At 37.1% G+C, this 19,189-nt stretch overlaps 1 protein-coding gene and 1 long non-coding RNA gene across 5 annotated transcripts in view; one reads left to right on the forward strand and one right to left on the reverse strand.

The window, feature by feature from the left end:
• OSBPL9 (oxysterol binding protein like 9) overlaps nucleotides 1-19,189 on the reverse strand; it is a 180,304-nt gene that overhangs the window by 64,817 nt on the left and 96,298 nt on the right. For all 4 annotated transcript variants that reach the window (XM_082429391.1, XM_082429390.1, XM_082429389.1 and 1 more), the window contains exon 4: nucleotides 9,362-9,438. In XM_082429391.1, the coding sequence (XP_082285517.1) occupies nucleotides 9,362-9,438 (77 nt within the window). The remainder of the gene's footprint in view (nucleotides 1-9,361; nucleotides 9,439-19,189) is intronic.
• LOC309645793 lies at nucleotides 3-3,286 on the forward strand. Its single transcript, XR_014255066.1, has 2 exons — nucleotides 3-75; nucleotides 594-3,286. It is a non-coding gene; the product is annotated as an uncharacterized lncRNA (long non-coding RNA).

Consider the following 19,189-nt stretch of genomic DNA (forward strand, 5'->3'; position numbering starts at 1 on the left):
CCGATTGGCTGGCCCTGCCACCTCCTGGCAAAGAGACCCCTGGCGATTGGCCATGGGTCACCTGCTGAAAAGGAGGTGAGTGGCCGACGATTGGCGGTTAGGCCAATTTTGGGGTGGAGAGGCGGGAGGGGCCGGCCGCAGCGGGCGAGCATCCGGAGAGCCCGGCTACCCCGCCGCCTCCTCGCTGAGCCTAGGGCTCATCTCGGGGCCCGGGCCTATTCCCGCGCCCGGACCTGTGCGGGACACGCGGCCGCCCCGGCACGCCAATGCAGCCCGCAGGAAAGGAAGCTCGTGGCTCGAGGGAGCTCAGCTAGGCTTCGAGGCTTCGGGGCTTCGGCCCCGGAGATTCCCATAGGGTGGCGACTGGGGAAGGACCCGGTCACAGACGTAAACGTGCTACATCTACACCCACCCGCTGCTAGCTCGACATCCAATATATTGGCAGCTGTGGAGCCAAGTTTCATCTGGATAACTGCTTTTGCTTACGTCCGAAAAGTTGTGTGTGTCACGAGGCGGGGGAGGGGGTGAGGGGAGGAGGAGATACTATATCAATAAACAAAAGCAGGGGTGCCTGTTTTATTTTATTAATCCAGGGAAACACTGGGCTTGCTGTTGTGCCACAGCTCCATAAGGAATATAGGTGGCTTGTGAAGATGCTTCAGGAATCCAAATGGCATAACTTCAAATTAGATGGAAAGTTCGGACTTAAGAGGACCTCAGCAGAGAACCATCCAAAATGCAGGAAATCACAGACGTAAATAAATGACTGACTTACTGACCTGGAGGACAGTTAACTTCTGCTTTTACTATTTTTTCCTTATGGTTATTTATATACCTGTAATTCTACTAAACTAAGCATCTAATTTTTGTAGCTCTACTGGTAGCCCCTACAACTAGCACATTGTACACTGCACAAAAGGCTCAATAGATGCTTGCTGCACTGTGTTAAAGATCCCTTAAGTTTGTTTTATGCAATTTTTTTCAAAACGTCCAATGCCAAATGCACTCTCTTTTTCCCGCACCCCCTTCCTCAAAAGCCGGGTCCTCTTCCAGTCCTCCCTGTATCAGTAAATGAAAACCACTACCATCCACTCGATATGCGAGCCATAAACCTGGCAGTCCTTGACACTTTCCTCATTCCACATTCAATCCATCACCACGTTCTGCCATTTTTACCTCCTGAATACAATCTCAGTTCTACCTCTCTCCATCACCACCACTCAATTACAGGTCCCAGCCTCTTGCAACAATCTCCTTAGTAAAGTATTCCTGCTTCTTAAAGCTCCTGCAATTCATCCTCAACACTATGGCCACAGTAGTCAGTTTCCAAAACCTAAATCATTACTCCCATCTCGCCCCGCCCCATTCCGCCCCATTCCGCCCCATTAAAGAACTTCAACTGCTTTCCATTGTGTTTAGGATACAACTCAGCATTCAGCAATGGTGGGCAAGGTTTAGCCCTACCTGCCCCTCACCCCATCTTAACACCTTCCACTCCCTCATTTTCTGCACTCCACACAATGGCCTTTTTCATGTTTGTTCAATTTGCCTTGGACCTTCTAACCTCAGGGCCTTGGCACATGGCCCCTGTGGTTACTTTTGTCTATTACACTGTCCCCTTGAAGCTAATCCCTCACTTTTTTTTTCTTTTAATATTTATTTATTTGGTTGTGCCGGGTCTTAGTTGCGGCAGGTGGGTTCCTTAGTTGCGGCATGCGAACTCTTCCTTGCGGCATGTGGGATCTAGTTCCCTGAACAGGGATCAAACCCGGGCCCTAGGCATTGGGAGCTCGGAGTCTTAACCACTACACCACCAGGGAAATCCCAATCCCCACCCTTAACTTAATTTACTTCTACTCATCATCATTTCCTCCCTGCCTATGTGAATTCTTCCTATTTTATGCTCTCATAGCCCATGCAACCCTCCTTTATAAAACTTATTACAGCCCCAGTAAGTCCCCTACATATGAACGAGTTCCATTCCGAGAACGTTTGCAAGTCCAATTTGTTCATAAGTCCAACAAAGTTGGCCTAGGTACCCAAATAACACAATCGGCTATATAGTACTGTACTGTAATAGGTTTATAATATTTTTCACACAAATAATACATAAAAAACAAACACAAAAAATAAAGAAAACATTTTTAATCTTACAGTACAGTAACTTGAAAAGTACAGTAGTACAGTACAACAGCTGGCATACAAGGGCTGGCATTGAGTGAACAGGCAAGAAGAGTTACTGACTGGAGGAGGGAGAGGAGCTGGGAGATGGTAGAGCTGAAGGATCTTCAGCAATAGGAGACAGAGGGTAAACTGCGATTTCACTCACGACTGATGTTGATGGAATACACGTTTGCATTTTTGAAAGTTTGCAACTTGAAGGTTTTCTATCTATCTGCATACTTTAATGTTTTATGTTCACCACTAGACTGTAAGAGGTAAAGAGGCAAGGATCTATCTGATTTTGTTCATCAAAGCCTCAATTTAGCCAAATGCCTGGCACATATTAGGTGCTCAATAATGGATTTCCTATGGTAACAGAGTCTGAAAATAAACAATTCTATGATAAGCATCAATTAAACTATAAGCAGTGATGGAGAAAAATACATTAATTTTGCCAGATGGACAAGGTCAATGTCTAAGAACCTCCACTAATACCCTTTACATTTTTCCTTTAATATCTGCTTTTCTAGCGGTTAATTTTGTGCCAGAGCAGCTCAGAGGGCTTAATTCAATATTGGCTGATCAAACAGTTCTCCAGGCAAAGGGGCAAAAAAGTCTATATATTGTACTAATTGACCCTGTAAGAGACATAATACTAATTTATGTAATTCCTGCTTACCAGTTCTTTCATGTGATTTTCATGTGTTCTTTCTCACTCCACAACAAGACAGAAAGACCCATAGGGTAATCAAGGACTTTGTATTTAACACTACACACCGGGACTTCCCTGGTGGCACAGTGGTTAAGAATCCGCCCGCCAATGCAGGCAACACGGGTTCGATCCCTAGTCCGGGAAGATCCCACATGCTGTGGAACAACTGAGCCCCCTGCACCACAACTACTGAACCTGCGCTCTAGAGCCCACGAGCCACACAATTACTGAGCTCACGTGCCGCAACTACTGCAGCCCGCATGCCTAGAGCCTGTGCTCCGCAGCAAAGTAAAGCCACCGCAATGAGAAGCCCGCACACCGCAACAAAGAGTAGACCCCGCTCGCCGCAGCTAGAGAAAGCCCGCACACAGCAACGAAGACCCAATGCAGCCAAAAAATAAATAAATTTATTTTTAAAAAAACACAGTACATACCAAAGTATCAGATTTTTTTTTAAAGTGTCCTCCACATCTTCCATCATCATCATCATCATCATCATCATCATCATCATCATCATCACAGGTCAGTAGCTTCAAAATCTAAGGCACTATCATTTTTGACAGTGTAGTGTAAATAGTTAAGTCCTAGTAAAAATTTAGTGGAACCAATTATAATTAGGGTTTCTTTTGGTAGATTTAAGTGTTAAGACTGGTATGGCAATAGAGAATATGACTTATGACAGTCTCTTAATAATATAGCTACAGTCCAGAGTCTACCTTTTCACGGTTTCATATTAGAGATAACTGTGTTACAGACATATAATTCTCATTTTCCTAATCCTAGTGTAAAGTTAGTGTGCACAAAAGATGTAGCATTTAAAATGAAAAGTAATTAAACAATACAAGGCAACATACCCATTTTATCCCAAGAAACTATAGGACTTCTAAGCAAATTTGTGTTGAAAAAAACTCAAATTTATGTTTAAAAACACTCAAGTGTTATTTTTTTTTAAATTTTATTTATTTATTTATTTATGGCTGTGTTGGGTCTTCGTTTCTGTGCGAGGGCTTTCTCTAGTTGCGGCAAGTGGGGGCCACTCTTCATCGCGGTGCGCGGGCCTCTCACTATCGCGGCCTCTCTTGTTGTGGAGCACAGGCTCAGCAATTGTGGCTCACGGGCCTAGTCGCTCTGCGGCATGTGGGATCTTCCCAGACCAGGGCTCGAACCCGTGTTCCCTGCATTGGCAGGCAGATTCTCAACCACTGCGCCACCAGGGAAGCCCCCACTCAAGTGTTTTTAAAGAAATCTACAAGTTGTTTTAGAAGAAAATTAAGTGACCAATGCCTTAAAGTCATATATGACAACTGATTTCCAACCCATGTATCAAAGTGGTCTTCAATACTTATCTTCAAACTACATAACTAAAGCTACTAAGCGATTAAATTAAATTGATACTTAATTTTTTTTGTTGTTCAAGAGAAGAATGGAATGTAGTGATTAAGAAGTATAAAAAACATCATTGGGGACTTCCCTGGTGGCGCAGTGGTTAGGAATCCTCATGCCAATGCAGGGGACACGGGTTCGAGCCCTGGTCTGGGAAGATCCCACATGCTGTGGAGCAACTAAGCCCGTGCTCTACAACTACTGAGCCTGTGCTCTAGAGCCCGCATGCCATAAATACAGAGCCCACATGCCACAACTACTGAAGCCCACATGCCTAGAGCCCATGCTCTGCAACAAGAGAAGCCACCTCAATGAGAAGCCCGCACACCACCATGAAGAGTAGTCTCCACTCACCGTGTGCAGCAACGAAGACACAACACAGCCAAAAATAAAATAAAATAAATAAATTTATTTAAAAAAATTATCATGTTGTATACTTTAAACTTATACAGTGATCTATGTCAAATTATCCTCAATAAACCTGGAGGAAAAGATTGAAAAACAAATACAAAACAAGAAAAACTTTAAAAAAAAAACACACACACCTCCAAATTTCCCTCTTGCTGCATCTCACAAAAAAATGTATAAAACACAATCTAAGAAAAATCAAAACACTAAGGTTCAGGGTGAGGGGGGATCTTTAAAAATGACAGGAAATCTATTGACTAAAAAATAGGCCAACTTTACCTATAGCTATTAAGATGAAAAGAACATTTTAACTATACAGAATTTATGTACTACTTTCAAAAATATTATTTCTGCTAGAGAGTCCAGTAATGTTTACCTATAAATCACATTCTACTCTGATGTCATTTTAGAGATAGATGACAAATACTTTTGATTACAATAGAAGAAAAGAAGAAGCAAAAGTAGGGGAAAAAAACTCATAGTTTCCCTAGGAATTTGCCTAGCAACTTAGGCCAAATGATTAGAGCAGACAACATTAAAAGACAACTCTTGGAAGCAGGATATGTAGCTCCACTATTTTGTCTGACCAGTACCCAGAAGTCTCAAAATTAAAGTCAGCCAATAAAGTTTCACATAGAAAATTTAGCCAGATGGAATAAATATACCATTTGGCATACAGTAGAAGCAGTCCCTAACTTGTGATCAGGACCACCATGTTCCAGAAGTTTCTGTATAAATTACTTGCAATTCTCAATGCATTATGAAACAAACAAACAAACAAAATACTTGGTTCAAGGTTAGGAATGAATACCCTCTACGCAACCGCACAATGATTATGATAGTGTACTGCTTATTCATCACTGTATCTTTAGTATCTCCTCACACAGAGACTGGCATGTATTAACTGCCTAATAAATGTCTAATGAATGAATGAAATGCCAGGTACTATGCTACAAAAATAGCAGTATACACAGCTAAAAAGGTTGAAAATGGGGAGTCTCACAAGGAGAACAGAGGAAGCAGAGGGGCAGAAGGCTAATGTTTTTCTGTTATAAGCCTTTTACTACCATCCAATTTTTAAATTATATGAGAAAGGTGTTACTGCCCTAATTTTTACAGTTAAATTCTGCATTGGTCACTTAACTTTCTTCTGAAACAACTTACAGGTTTCATTAAAAGTATGTGAGTTGCCCAAACTGGTTAGAAGTGCAGAGCTCGTTGCCACACGATGGATAAAACAGCTTTGTATTGTGTGATTACTCTTCATTTAAAATGCTCCAGCTTTTAGGCACACTAACTTTACATTAGGATTAGGATGTTAACAAACTGGAACTCTATGTTTTTCCTCTAAAGAAGGGGTGTAGGAAGAACTATTGCTTTTATTTTATATACTTCTACATAGCTAAATTTTTTTTGGAAGCGTGACTTACTTATGACATCCTATAAATGTAGTTTTACTGTAGTTTTTTAAAAATTCAATTCCCATGATTTTTATTTTCTTCTTTATACTAGGCTGAGCTCCATAAAGACAAGGACAATATGTCATTTATTCACAATTATATTCTCTACAACTAGTATAGTGCATGGAACACATTAAGTGTCTGATAAATATTTACCAAATAAATAAGTTTTCTGTATTCTCTATATGTTCTGAATTGAGCATGCACTATTTTTTTTTAAGTTTTAAACTTTATTTTTATAAAGAGAAGGCAGGAAAATATAAGTTCTAAAAGATTTCCATAAAAACACAGTTAAAATAAATTTTTGGCAGTTAAAGGAATAATCTTTAGCATCTATAAAATTGGATCATTTGTTTTTAGTTGTTTCCCAAGAGTTCAAGATAGACAGGCCACCACTATTACAACAAAATTTATTTAAAAAAGTGAATCCTTGAATTCTAAATTCCAATTTAGGAGCCAGAAATTTGTCTGCCCTCTCAGTAATAGCAACAACATTGGCAACATTCCTTAGGGGAATTTTCCTTTGTTGTAGGAACCCCAAGTACCTGGCTATTTCATACCATTTTACCTGTGGAGGAAGTGACACATCTATAGTGCAATCATTTCCTTTGGGAAACAAAGGGCTTCAAGGGAGAAAAACAAAACACATCTATTTTCCTACATGATACAAAAATAAAATCTAATGAGGCTAGGGGAAACAATACATCTCAAAGTTCTCAATAAAGAGCAATATTAAAGCAATCTATACATCATGTGTTTGTTCATTAATTCCTTCAATTACTTCTTTATTTAACTAACATTTATCGAGCACCATTTAGAATGCCATTGAGAGCACCATTTAGAATGTACAGGGGGTGGGAATGGTAAGAGTAGTAGTTGCATTAGTAATGGCTAAAAATTTGCCAAGTTATTACTATAGCTAGGCATTATTTCAACAAATTTACATTTAACTCATTTAATCATCAAAACAACCCTGTAAATTAGGTACTTTTATTATCTTCATTTTATAGATGAGGACATTGGAACTCAGAGTAATGTCAAGAATAAGTGGTGGCACTGGGATACAAACCAAGACATTCTGGTTCCAGAGTCAAGTCCTTCACCATACTTCACCATCTCTGGTAAGAAAATCTTTACTTTTTCTGCCAATCAAATTAACATTTAATTACATACTTCTCAATGTCCCATCTTCTGCATGTATTAACGTCAGAAAAAATATATATATATAAATAACTCTTTTTATTACATGTATTTTAAAATAGCAAAGCTATCAGAGTCTAAGACTTCCCAAAGTTATCTTTTTCTTCTTGTTATTCCCAAAGACATGTAAATTCTCTTCAAAGCAAAAGCTCATATATTCCAAAATTGGATCAAATTAAGTACCTGACCTTAAGGAGTCTGCATCCTAACCGACGAGGTGCGAATTATATATACTTTAAAGGATGACAAGAAGAATATGGTAAGGACTCAGTGAACTGTGCAACGAGTATGACGTTCAAAGGAAAGAGATCGCTGAGTTTGGGGGGTGGAGGAGGAGGAGTTGGTCAGGGGAAGCTCCACATAAGAGGTCAGTTCTGAACTGGGCTTTGAAGAAAAGAGGCAGAATGCAAAGGCAGAGTGGAGGCAGATGGCATTACAGAGAGACGGAGCATCATGTACAGGAATGTAGAGACCAGAAATGAAAAGATGTGTTCAGAGGAAAGCAAGTAAACGGCAGCACTCTAGTAGGTTTATGTAGGGGGGTACAGTGGTGGAAATGTCTAGAAAGGCAGTCTGAGAATAGATCACATAGAGACTTGAATATCAGTCTAACCAACTGTGGAGGGAATCTCATCTGCCACATTCAGTCTAATCTTAATCTTAAAATACTTATCTTCTTACTGGATCACAAATTTGCTAAAATGATGCTAGTCATTTATAAAACAGCCTAAATTAAAAAGAAACTTATGAAGAAATTCATTAAAATGAATTCATAGAACTTCTTCATAGAAATTATGAAGTTGCTTTTAAAAAGCATAGCTCACAGAGTAACTTACAGATCTCCTAGTTCAACTCCATATTCATTTCTCACAGTCTCTTAATAACAACTTCCTCATGTAATGTTTTTTAAGCCTCTGTTTGAATAACTTTCAAAGTGATGGGGAGTTCACTATAGGACCTGGGATGTCCTATACTAACTTGTCTAATCAAGCCAATTCCTGGACAAGTTAAGTAGAGATAAAGGACTATAAAACATCAGCTTTCTAGGATTCAATCCTGTAAATCAAAATAAAATAAAATCCTCTCTATATGCCACAATATAAGCTCTTTCAGTGGAGAATAAACATAGAAAACTATCTTTAGTATGGTAGAGTAGACATTTGTTGTTTTTGTTACCTAGGATCTTTTTTTCCCTATTCTGACTTTGCTTGGGGGCAAGGGGGTTGGGGGGACCACCTTCTACTCTATAAGCTACATGTTTCTGATGAAGCAGATAACATCCCATTTCCAGAGGAAGAACATATGGCTATGAAATTGTGATTGGTCAGGACCGGGAAAGTGATTGAAGCTGAGGTATCAGCACTAATCCTCTTAATCCAGAAAGAGCAATAGCCTCCTACAGATTTGCAGTTCCACCAATGCGAGGCTGAAATTGCTGCAACCATCTTACTACCACAAAGGGAGAACCTATCTAAAAATGAAGCCAACCCAGAAGAACTAAGACCTAGAAATAGAGATGAGGGATCTTGGTCCTCATGACATTGTTTAAATTCCTACTTCAAACCACACCCAAGCTAGATGTGCTTTTTTCTTTTAAACCAGTTTGGGATTTTTCTTTCACTTGCATCCCTAAGAGTACTACCCAACACACATGGTAACTGCCAAATCCTGTAACAAGAAAAGTAGGTCAACTTCTCAGCACTTATCTATTATTGTGCATTATTATATAATTTGGCTATACCAATAACCAACTATAGATACTAAATTTTAAAAATGAACTTGGCACATTTTAATTTTAACATAGCATTTCACTTTCAGCATTGCCTTGCACTGTTTTGTTTCTAGACAAAAATCAGTATTTTAAGCAGAAAAAAATGACTATAACTTTACTATATATTATAACACTGTAAAGGCAAAAATAAACAACTCAGAAATTAAAAGTTTTCCTTACATCCTATCAGTTATTTAAAAAAAAAAAGAAAACAAACAAAAAAAACCCTACTGAACTATCCAGAAGCCATGTAAAGACTCTTACTTGAAGCTGAAGAGTATGTCGAAGAATAGTTTCTTCTAAGGCATGGATCCACTTCTCTCGTTCATCAGCATCACGAGCTGGAATAAAAGTTTATAAAAATTAAAACCTTAATTTCTACAATATATCTCCATATTTGGAAGCAAAAATTTTAAACCATGATGCTAATAGAAAAGGTTTCTGGTTGTGCCATTTCCTTAATAGATTTATCTTTCTATCCTTTCCAAAAATACAGCCATTTATATCAAAGGGAATAAATGTGTTCAATAATAGCAGGCTACCTTCCCACTGAGAATAATCAGAAAAGCTAAAACAATTATTAAAAATAACTGTTTTGAAGGCATCAGAAAACAACAAGGTAGTAAAGAATTAACAGGCCAAAATCTAGGAAAAGACAAACATCTAGAAGATAGGCCTGGTATATAGGGCCACTTTCCTCCTGGAGGCATTGTACATTCCAGGAGAGGAGTTGTAGATTGAGCAATTTCTTAAAAGCTTTGTCAGTATGTGTGGGCAGGGGGCATATGGGAACTCCATGTACCTTCTGCTCAATTCTTCTGTGAACTTAAAACTACTCTAAAAAATAAACTCTATTAAAAAAAAAAAAAGTCTTATCAGGCCAAAAGTTGGAGGCCAGGGCCCACCAAGAGTGGTGGCTCTGGCAAATAGCTCAAGTTTTGATTGGGACCTCAAAGCGCTGCACCTTGGAATTAAGAATACAACAGAATTAAAATAATTGCTCAGTCATGTGGGTGGTCAGAAAAATCTTGATGCCTGAAATGGATTAAAACTACCCCAGGTTTTTAGTGACTCTAAGCACCTAGCTAGCAAAAGCAAATGAAAATCTTTTCTGTAGAAAGATAACATAATCTCAGCTGCCAAATTATTTCTAGAAACAATTTTAAATATAATGTCTAGCACATAAGCAAAGATAACCAAAGATATACAAGGAGACAATCACACATAAATGAGAATCAAATGACAATAGAAACATATGAACAAGAGCTCCAGATATCTGAACAAACAATCCCGCACTTTAAAAGTAACTATGCTTAATACATTCAACAAAAGACTGAAAACTTTGACAGAGACTTAGAAACCATTTTATAAATGATATAGGTTTTAAAAATAATTGAATATAAATTGTAAAATTGAAAAACATAATAAGCAAAATTAACTCAATGGATGAGTCTTACAGCAGATTAAATCAACTAAAGAAACCATGAGAGAACTGGAAGAGAGGTCGGAAGAAACTCTTCAGAACAAAAGACAATGAGTCAAAGAGATAGAAAATATAGAAGAAAGGGAGAGCAACATAGAGAGTAAGAGGGTGTAATGTGCATGGGATTGGAATACCAAAAAGAGACAAAAGAGAGAATGGAATAGAAACACTATTTGGCTAAGAATTTTTCAAAACAGATGAAAGACATTAAGCCACAGATTTCAGAAGTCCTAAGAATTCTAAGCAGAATAAATCAAAAACAAACAAACAAACAAACAAACAAAACCCCACAGCTAGGCACATCCCAGCAAAATTTACTGCAAACCAAAGATAGAGGAAATATCTTAAAAATAGTCACGATGGGGGTGGGGGTCAGGGAACAGAGAGAGAAAGGACAGATTACTTTCAAAAAAGCGACAATTAAATTGTGCTAGGTCTCAAAAGAAACAATGGGGACCAGAAGACAAGACGGTACTATACTTAATGGCTAAAAGAAAATAACTTCCAATCTAGAATTTACTGAAAAGTATCTTTCAGGAATTAAGATGAAATAAAGTCATTTTCAGACAAACAAAAATCAGAGAATTTGTCACCAGCATATATTTATTAAAGAAAATTTGTAAAGGTATACTCCATGAATAGAGAATAATGTCTAATGGAAAGTGGTAGAAGCAGGAAAAAATGTAGAGTAACAAAAATGATAAGTACATGGGTAAAACTACGTGAATATTGACTACATAAAATGATAATATCTTGTGAGGTTTTAAATAAATGCATACAAAATTAAAATGCAAAACAACTGCAAATAGACTGGGAAAGGGGAAATGGAGTTAAAGAATTCTAAGGTTCTTACATTGTTTGGAAAGAAGATAAAATTACCAATTAACATTTGATTTTGACAACTGAGGGATTTTGTCGTAATTTTTAGAGTAATCACTGAAAGGGTTTTTTTTTAAGTGTTTAACTTCCAAGATAATAAAATTTTACAATCCAATAATAAAACATAATCCAAAAATTGACAAAAAGGATAAAAAAGAAACAGAATATGTAAGACAAAAAGGAAAGGTGGTAAAATGGTAAATTTTTAAGCCTAAAAACATCAATAATTAAATTAAATGTAAATGAAGTAAATGCTCCAACTAAAAAAGAAAGGTTTTTAAACAAGATTTTATATGATGCTTACAAGAGATACTTATTAAATATAAGGGTACAGAAATATTGAAAATAAGAGTATAGAAAAAGATATACCATAGAAACACTAACTCCCAAAAGGTGATGTTATTTAAATCACATAAAATAAACATTATCACAAAAAGTCTTCAAGAGGCTCACTTTGTAAATACAAGTGTTCAATTAATCAGGAAGATATAAATATAAATTTATATGTAACTAAAATAACATGAAATATATATATACATGTTTTTAACACCTCTCTCATTAACCAATAGATCAAGCAGACAGAAAAATTAGTAAGAACCTAGAAGATCTAAACAATCCCTGATGAATAAACTTAATCCAATGGGCATATACAGAACACTGTGCACACAAAGTGTAAAATAGACATTCTTTTCTAGCACTCACAGACTATTTCAAAAAATTGACCACATAATGGACCCTAAACAAGTCTTAACAAATTTCAAAGAAGTTAAATCACACACAGTATATTAACAGTGAAAATGTAAGCTAGAAATCAGCTATAAAAATATAAATTAGAAAATACTCAGGTATTTGGAAAACAGTTTTTAAAAACCACTAAATAATCTATTGGTCAAAGAAAAATATCTCACTAGAAATCAGAAAATATTTGAAACTGCATAAATGAAAACATGACATATTGATAACTGTTGGATGCACTTTAAAGCAGTGCATAAAGGGAAATTTATAGCCTTAAATGCATACATTTAGAAAAGCAAAAAGGTTGAAATAACAGGAAATTAAATTCAAAATAAGTAGAAAGGAAATGATAAGAAACATAAATCAATCAAGTAGAGAGCAAACAATAAGATAGATCAATAAAGCCTAAAGTTGGTTACCTGAAATACTAATGAAATTGATGAACTTCTAGCAAGACTGATAGGAGGAGGTGACTCAGGTCATTAACATCATGAATGAGAAAGAGGACATCACAACAGATGCACACCTTCAGAAGTTTATAAGAGAATGTTATGAATAACTCCATGATGATAAAAATGAAAAATTTAATTAAATGGAAAATTTTCTTTACAATACAGCCTACCAAAACTTCCACAAGAAGAAATTTTAAAATTTGGATAGTTCTGTAACTATTAGATGAGACCACAGGAAAGTGCCCTTGGTAGATCAAAAATACTCTATATAGGGCTTCCCTGGTGGCGCAGTGGTTAAGAATCCGCCTGCCAATGCAGGGGACATGGGTTCAAGTCCTGGTCTGGGAAGATCCCACATGCCGTGGAGCAACTAAGCCCATGTGCGACAACTACTGAGCCTGCATTCTAGAGCCCGTGAGCCACAACTACTGAAGCCCACGCGCCTAGAACCCATGTCCCGCAAGGGTTCTCACCACAATGAGAAGCCCGCACACCGCAACCAAGAGTAGCCCCCGCTAGCCGCAACTAGAGAAAGCCCGTGCACAGCAATGAAGACCCAGTGCAGCCAAAAAAATAAATACATAAAAAATAAATAAGTTCAAAAAATAAATAAATAAAAATAAATTTAAAAAAATACTCTATATAAAAATAATTGAAAAATCATCCCACTAAGAAAACTCCAGGCCCAGAAAGTTTCACCAGAGCACTCTGTCAAACATTTAAGGAAGACATAATGCCAATCTAACACAAAATATTCCAGAGAATAGGAAAAGAAGAACACTCCCCAACTCTCGTAAGGTCAACATAACTTGGATATTAACCTGACAAGACTATTATGAGAGAAAAAAATGTAAGGCAATTCTAATGCAATAAAAGACATGCAAAAGTCCTTTATAAAACTGTAATGTCAAGTCGAAGTTGAATGTATTCCAGAAATACAAGGTTGGTTGAGTATGCAAAAAATCAAGCAACATCCAACAATATAAAAATACATATGAACAAGGTTATTCACTGTAGCATTGCTTATAATTACAAAATATTGGAAAGAGCCTCAATACTCAGACAGAGGAAGGTGGTTGAATAAACCATGGAGTACAATGCAGGTGTAAAAGAGAACAAGGAAGATCACTTTTAAGTGATTTTTCAGATACACTATTAAATGAAAAAAGAAGAAAGAAGAAAGAAGAGGATATAAGAAAATATACATGCATCTGCTTGTTTGTGCAAAATAAATAGAAGAAGGATGAACTATAAACTAAAGAGACTGGTTACCTACAAAGCACAGTGGGAAAGGATGGAAGTCAGGGAAAACAGGAATGAGTTAGTAGGGATACAGAGGTAGCAACACTTCTCTGAATTTATTGTTTTTATATACTCAGACTCTTTAGAACCATAGTAACATTTCACACACTCTCCCCATAAATAAATAATTTAAAATCAACCAGGATGGCGAGGGGGAACCCAGAACAGAATATAAATAGAAACAAATTAACCTAACTGTATTACAAATAAATAAGTCAATCACAAAGAAGGGTATGAGGAAGAAAAAATTAAACCCAACTAACTTTGAAAACAGTATTCTAACTAGATAATGCAAGGCTAAACCAAAACATAACCATACACACTGTACAAAAACTGCACAAATACTGTAAATCTGGTTTTCATAGGAGTATAGTTTAGCAATTCTGTAACTACAAACAAGTGAATATATTGTAGATTATGAGAACCAGGTTTCTCACTGTCCGAGGGAAAAAAATTACAAATAAGGAAAGGGAGAAGGCTAGAACGAGCCATGTGGTGTTGGACTAGAATTGGAGGTATCAATATGAACTCAGGGTTTTAGACAGATAGACAGATACATACATACATACATACATACATAGGAAGTGCATGAAAAAGAATGGCGGCACGTCAAAAGGAAACAGGAGCCAACCTGAAGGAGTTCCAATAACCAAAGCCTAAAGAATGTGAGCAACAGAATAACTGATAGTACTGAATTATAATTCATAGAATAAAATAAATATCTAAGAGTGCAATATTGATATAAATAAATTACTTGAATAAGTAAAAAAAATGGGGAAGAAGGCACAGCTCTTTCTTCAGAAGAGTTACAATTCATAAGTATTGTAGGGATGAAAGAAAATTTTAAATCACCTTTAGACAAACACGACAGCAATAATTACTGCAGGCAAGATCCACCAATGGCATACTGATAGCTAAAAACAGTGGGCAAAAGTTTGAGGAGAAACAGGATATTAGCAGAGTCTCAAAGTTATCTCCCCCAACATATTTATCAACTATGAAGGGAAGAACAGTACTTTTATGATGGAGAAGTCTGGCAGACACCACCTTAATCCAGTGATCAAGGTTAACATCACCAGCAACAAATTTCTTGATGTATACCATCCCCCCCACAATATGACCCACTGAGAAGGAAACAGCATCACTTCTGTAGTATTCTTGCCAAAAAACACATAATCTCAATCTAATCATGAGAAAACATCAGATAAACCCAAACTGAGAGACAATCTACAAAATAACTAATATTCATCACAAATGTCAAAGTCATGAAAGACAAGAAAAGAACAAGGAACTGTCATAACTAAATGCAATATGGGATTTTAGATTGAACTCTGGAACAGAAAGGGGGCATTAGAAGGGAAAAATCAAATGAGCTCTGTGTTTTAGTTAAAAGTATTGCACCAAATGGGTCAACTCAGGACATCAGAGCCTGAGCAACACAAGGAGGGCATACATCAAGCCAAGGGACAACCTGGCACGGGGTATCAAAGCCAGCAGGATGAAGAGGGAAACTACACAGTGGAAAAGTGCAGCATGGAGAGTCAGAGCCCAAGAAAGGTGAGGAAGGAGTCCACATTGTCGGGGGCGGGGTCAGCCTGGCACAAGGTTTACCAGGCTGAGTGTAATGAGGGTGACATGCACACAAGGAAGTGGGTGATGATGGGAAACTAATTACATACAGAAGGATTGATCAAATGAGTAAATATATATAAAGGGTTTCTCACGGTTGGAAAATATTAATAGTTACAAAAGTGGTAAGGGAGAAAACCAGAATGATTTCTGTGATGTTAGATTGGAAATAGAGGTATCAGTATGAACTCATGATTTTCAGTATTTATGTAAATAAATACATATGGAAATATGGACATGAATACACATTTATGTACACACATATATTGCATTCATATGTTTCCTCGCTCTGAGAGGGTCTGGGCACCATGACAGCCAACAGCAATAAGTACACCTAGCAGCAGGTATTGATTCTAAATACTATTCTCCATTAAGAGGAACTAAGGCTCCTTGGAAAAATGGTTGATTCCGGGACTAGGACAGGGAAGATAGAAAATTAGTCTGGAACATCTTTTTTGTGCCAGAAAGTAAGGAAGAAAATACTCAGAGAATGATAGGAACATGTCAAGAGAACACAGAAGTCAGCTTAAAGAAAATCCTACTGGCCAAATCAAGGACAATTTGAGCATTAAAATAAATAATGATAGTAAAGAATTATAATCCGTTGAGTAAAACAGGAAACCGTGAGTTACTACTGATACACATAAATTGAAAGTTTGTTGAGGAATGAGATTCAGCATAGCTTCAAAATACCTCCCCACAAAATATTAAGAAGGGAAAAAGACAAAATTTAACAACAAAAGCCTGGCAGATACCATCTCAATCAGGTTATCACAGTAAATGTCATCAGTTATGGGACAAATTGAAACTCTGTGATAAAAACACAGAATCACTTCTGTGATATTCAGGCCAGATATATAATCTGAATCATGAAGAAACATCAGGAAAAAACAAACTGAGCGACATTCAACAAAATAATTAGCCTATAATATTTAAAAGTATCAAGGACATAAAAGTCAAGGAAAGATTGAGGAACTGTTCCAGACTGAAGAAGACTACATAGACATGACAGCTAAATGCAAAATGTGATTTTGAACCAGATTCTCTTTCTATAAAGGACATTATTGGGACAACTGGCAAAACCTGAATAGAGTCTAAGGATTAGATGGTATTAATGCATCAATGTTAATTTCCTGATTTTAATGGTTGCATAGTGTGTATACAGGAAAACTTCCTTGTTTGCAGGAAATATATAATAATAAAACATTCAGGTGTGATGGGACATCCAGTTAACAACTTACTTTCAAACAGTTCTGGGGCGGGGGGCAAGGTTCTTTGTACTGTATTTGCAACTTTTTTGTGTGAGATTATTTCAAATTTTTAAAAACTGTATTTTAAAGACATTATTATAATAAATCAAAGAAGACATAAATAAACAGAAATACTGTTTCATGGGTTGGAAGATTCAATACTATAACAATATTCGAATTGATCTATAGATTAAATGCAATGTAAATTAAAAGTCCAAAACGCATTTTGGGGAATTTGACAAGCTGATTCTAAAATACAAATACAGGGAATTCCCTGGTGGTTCAGTGGTTAGGACTCCACACTTCCACTGTCACGGCCATGGGTTCAATCCCTGGTTGGGGAACTAAAGATCCTGCAGGCCGTGCAGCGTGGCCCAAAAAAAAAACAAAAACAAAAACCAATACAATGCAATACAAAGACAAAATGGTACAAAAGGTAAAGAATAGCAAAGGCTTTCTTGAAAAGGGAGAAGCATTCTTAGAGGATTTACTCTATCACATATAAAGACATACTATAAAGCTACAACAATTAAGAAAAAGTGGTACTGGAGCTAGGATAAATAGCAAACCAATGAAACAGAACAGAGCCCAGAAACAGACCCACTCATATATATGGACACTTGGTTTGTGATAAGTGTGGTTCCAAAGAACAATAAGGAGCAATCTTTCAATAAATGGTGCTAGGACAATATGGGGGGAAAAAATGAAACTTGACCCTACCTTGTACTATACATAAAAATCAATTCCAGGTGATTCCTTAATTCTTAAATATGAAAGAAAAACAATACATTTTCCAGAAGGTAAAACAGGAGAATATCGTCATAACTTTGGGATAGAAGAAAGCTTCTTAAACAGGGTACAAAACTTAAACAAGATACAAAGACAATGACATAAATTTAACTACATCAAACTTAACAATTTGGGTTCATCAAGACACCATTTAGAGAATATCATGGTAAACAACTGTGACATATGAAATTAAAGAATATGGACTCCAGAGCCAGAACGTCCAGGTTCAACTCTGAACTTTGCTGTCTATTAACCATACGACTTTCAACGAGTTACTTAACCTTTTTAAGTCTCAGTGTTCTCATCTGTAAAATGAGGACAGTAATAGAATCTATCCCATAAGGTTATTACAGAGATTAAATGAGTTAGTCCAAATATAACACTTTGACAGGTAAATGGCATAAGGTAAGTGCTCAATAAGCAGTAATTATTATTATCATCACTGTTGAGCATTTATTATAACTTATCCCTGACTCCATGGAGCTCAAAAATCTGGTAAAAAAGACAGATTTGTATTTAGCTGTATAAATACATGGCTTATGTCACCACCAAAGGGTATGAATGAAAAATCAGGGAAGAACTCCTTAAGGAGTTTAGATATTAAAGAATAGTAATTAGTTTGTCAAATAGAGAAAGATAAGGACATCCTGAAAGTGGAAAGACACTAACAAAGGCACTTAAGCATGAAAAGGGTGAAAACTGGGAAACTGGTTTCAATGTGTCTAGAACAGTAGGCTGACAGGGGAACAGGAAATAGCAAAAGTTGAGGATCCCATCCCAAGGAGTGTGAGTGGACTTTATGACAATGGGGAGCCCCTGAAGAATTTCAAGCATGAGAGTGACATGGTCTAATTTGCATATTAAAATTATCAATCTGGCAGCGCTGTGGACAATGAAAACTGAAGGTGGCAAAAATAGAGGTGGCATTCCAGTTAGGAAGTGGTTGTGAGAGTGAGGCCTGAACTGAGAAATGTCTGGGACGTGATGTGAGGCGTCATTCTCACTGCCATCAGGGCACCAATAGCAATCACCTTTAAATCTGCCACCTCCTCACAAACAATCACCAGATCCTTCCTTGACATAGTCCCTCTCTCTACCCTTTCTTTCCATCCCTACTGACAACATGCTCGTTCAAGCTCTCATACAGTCTCATGCCTGTAAACAAAACATCACCACAAAAGTAGTACATGTGCTTAACTCTGCTAACTCGAACGCAGCCTGCACACCTCACTCAGATTTGAGCTTATATTGCAAGGCTGCTTCCATCAAAAACCTCAACATTCTCCCATACCCTACTGAATGTACCTAACCTCCCTGTCTAACAGTAAAGGTCCTCCACATCTTTTATTTCATGCCTCATTTATATGAACCAAACCATCTTCTCATTGGCCCCTAAACACTCTAAACGAATTGTTTTCCTGTTCGTGGCATACTTTCCCCCTCCTCGAATCTTAACACCGACTCTACCCTCCTTCCCATCTTTAAGCCCCACGTGCCTCAGAACAAGTCCTAGTTCTCCTCCTTTTGACATGCCTCCATTCTTTTTCATGCACTTCCTATCTATCTATCTATC

The sequence above is a fragment of the Balaenoptera physalus genome (genome assembly GCF_965194825.1).
Source record: "Balaenoptera physalus genome assembly, chromosome: 1".
Lineage (NCBI taxonomy): Eukaryota > Metazoa > Chordata > Mammalia > Artiodactyla > Balaenopteridae > Balaenoptera > Balaenoptera physalus.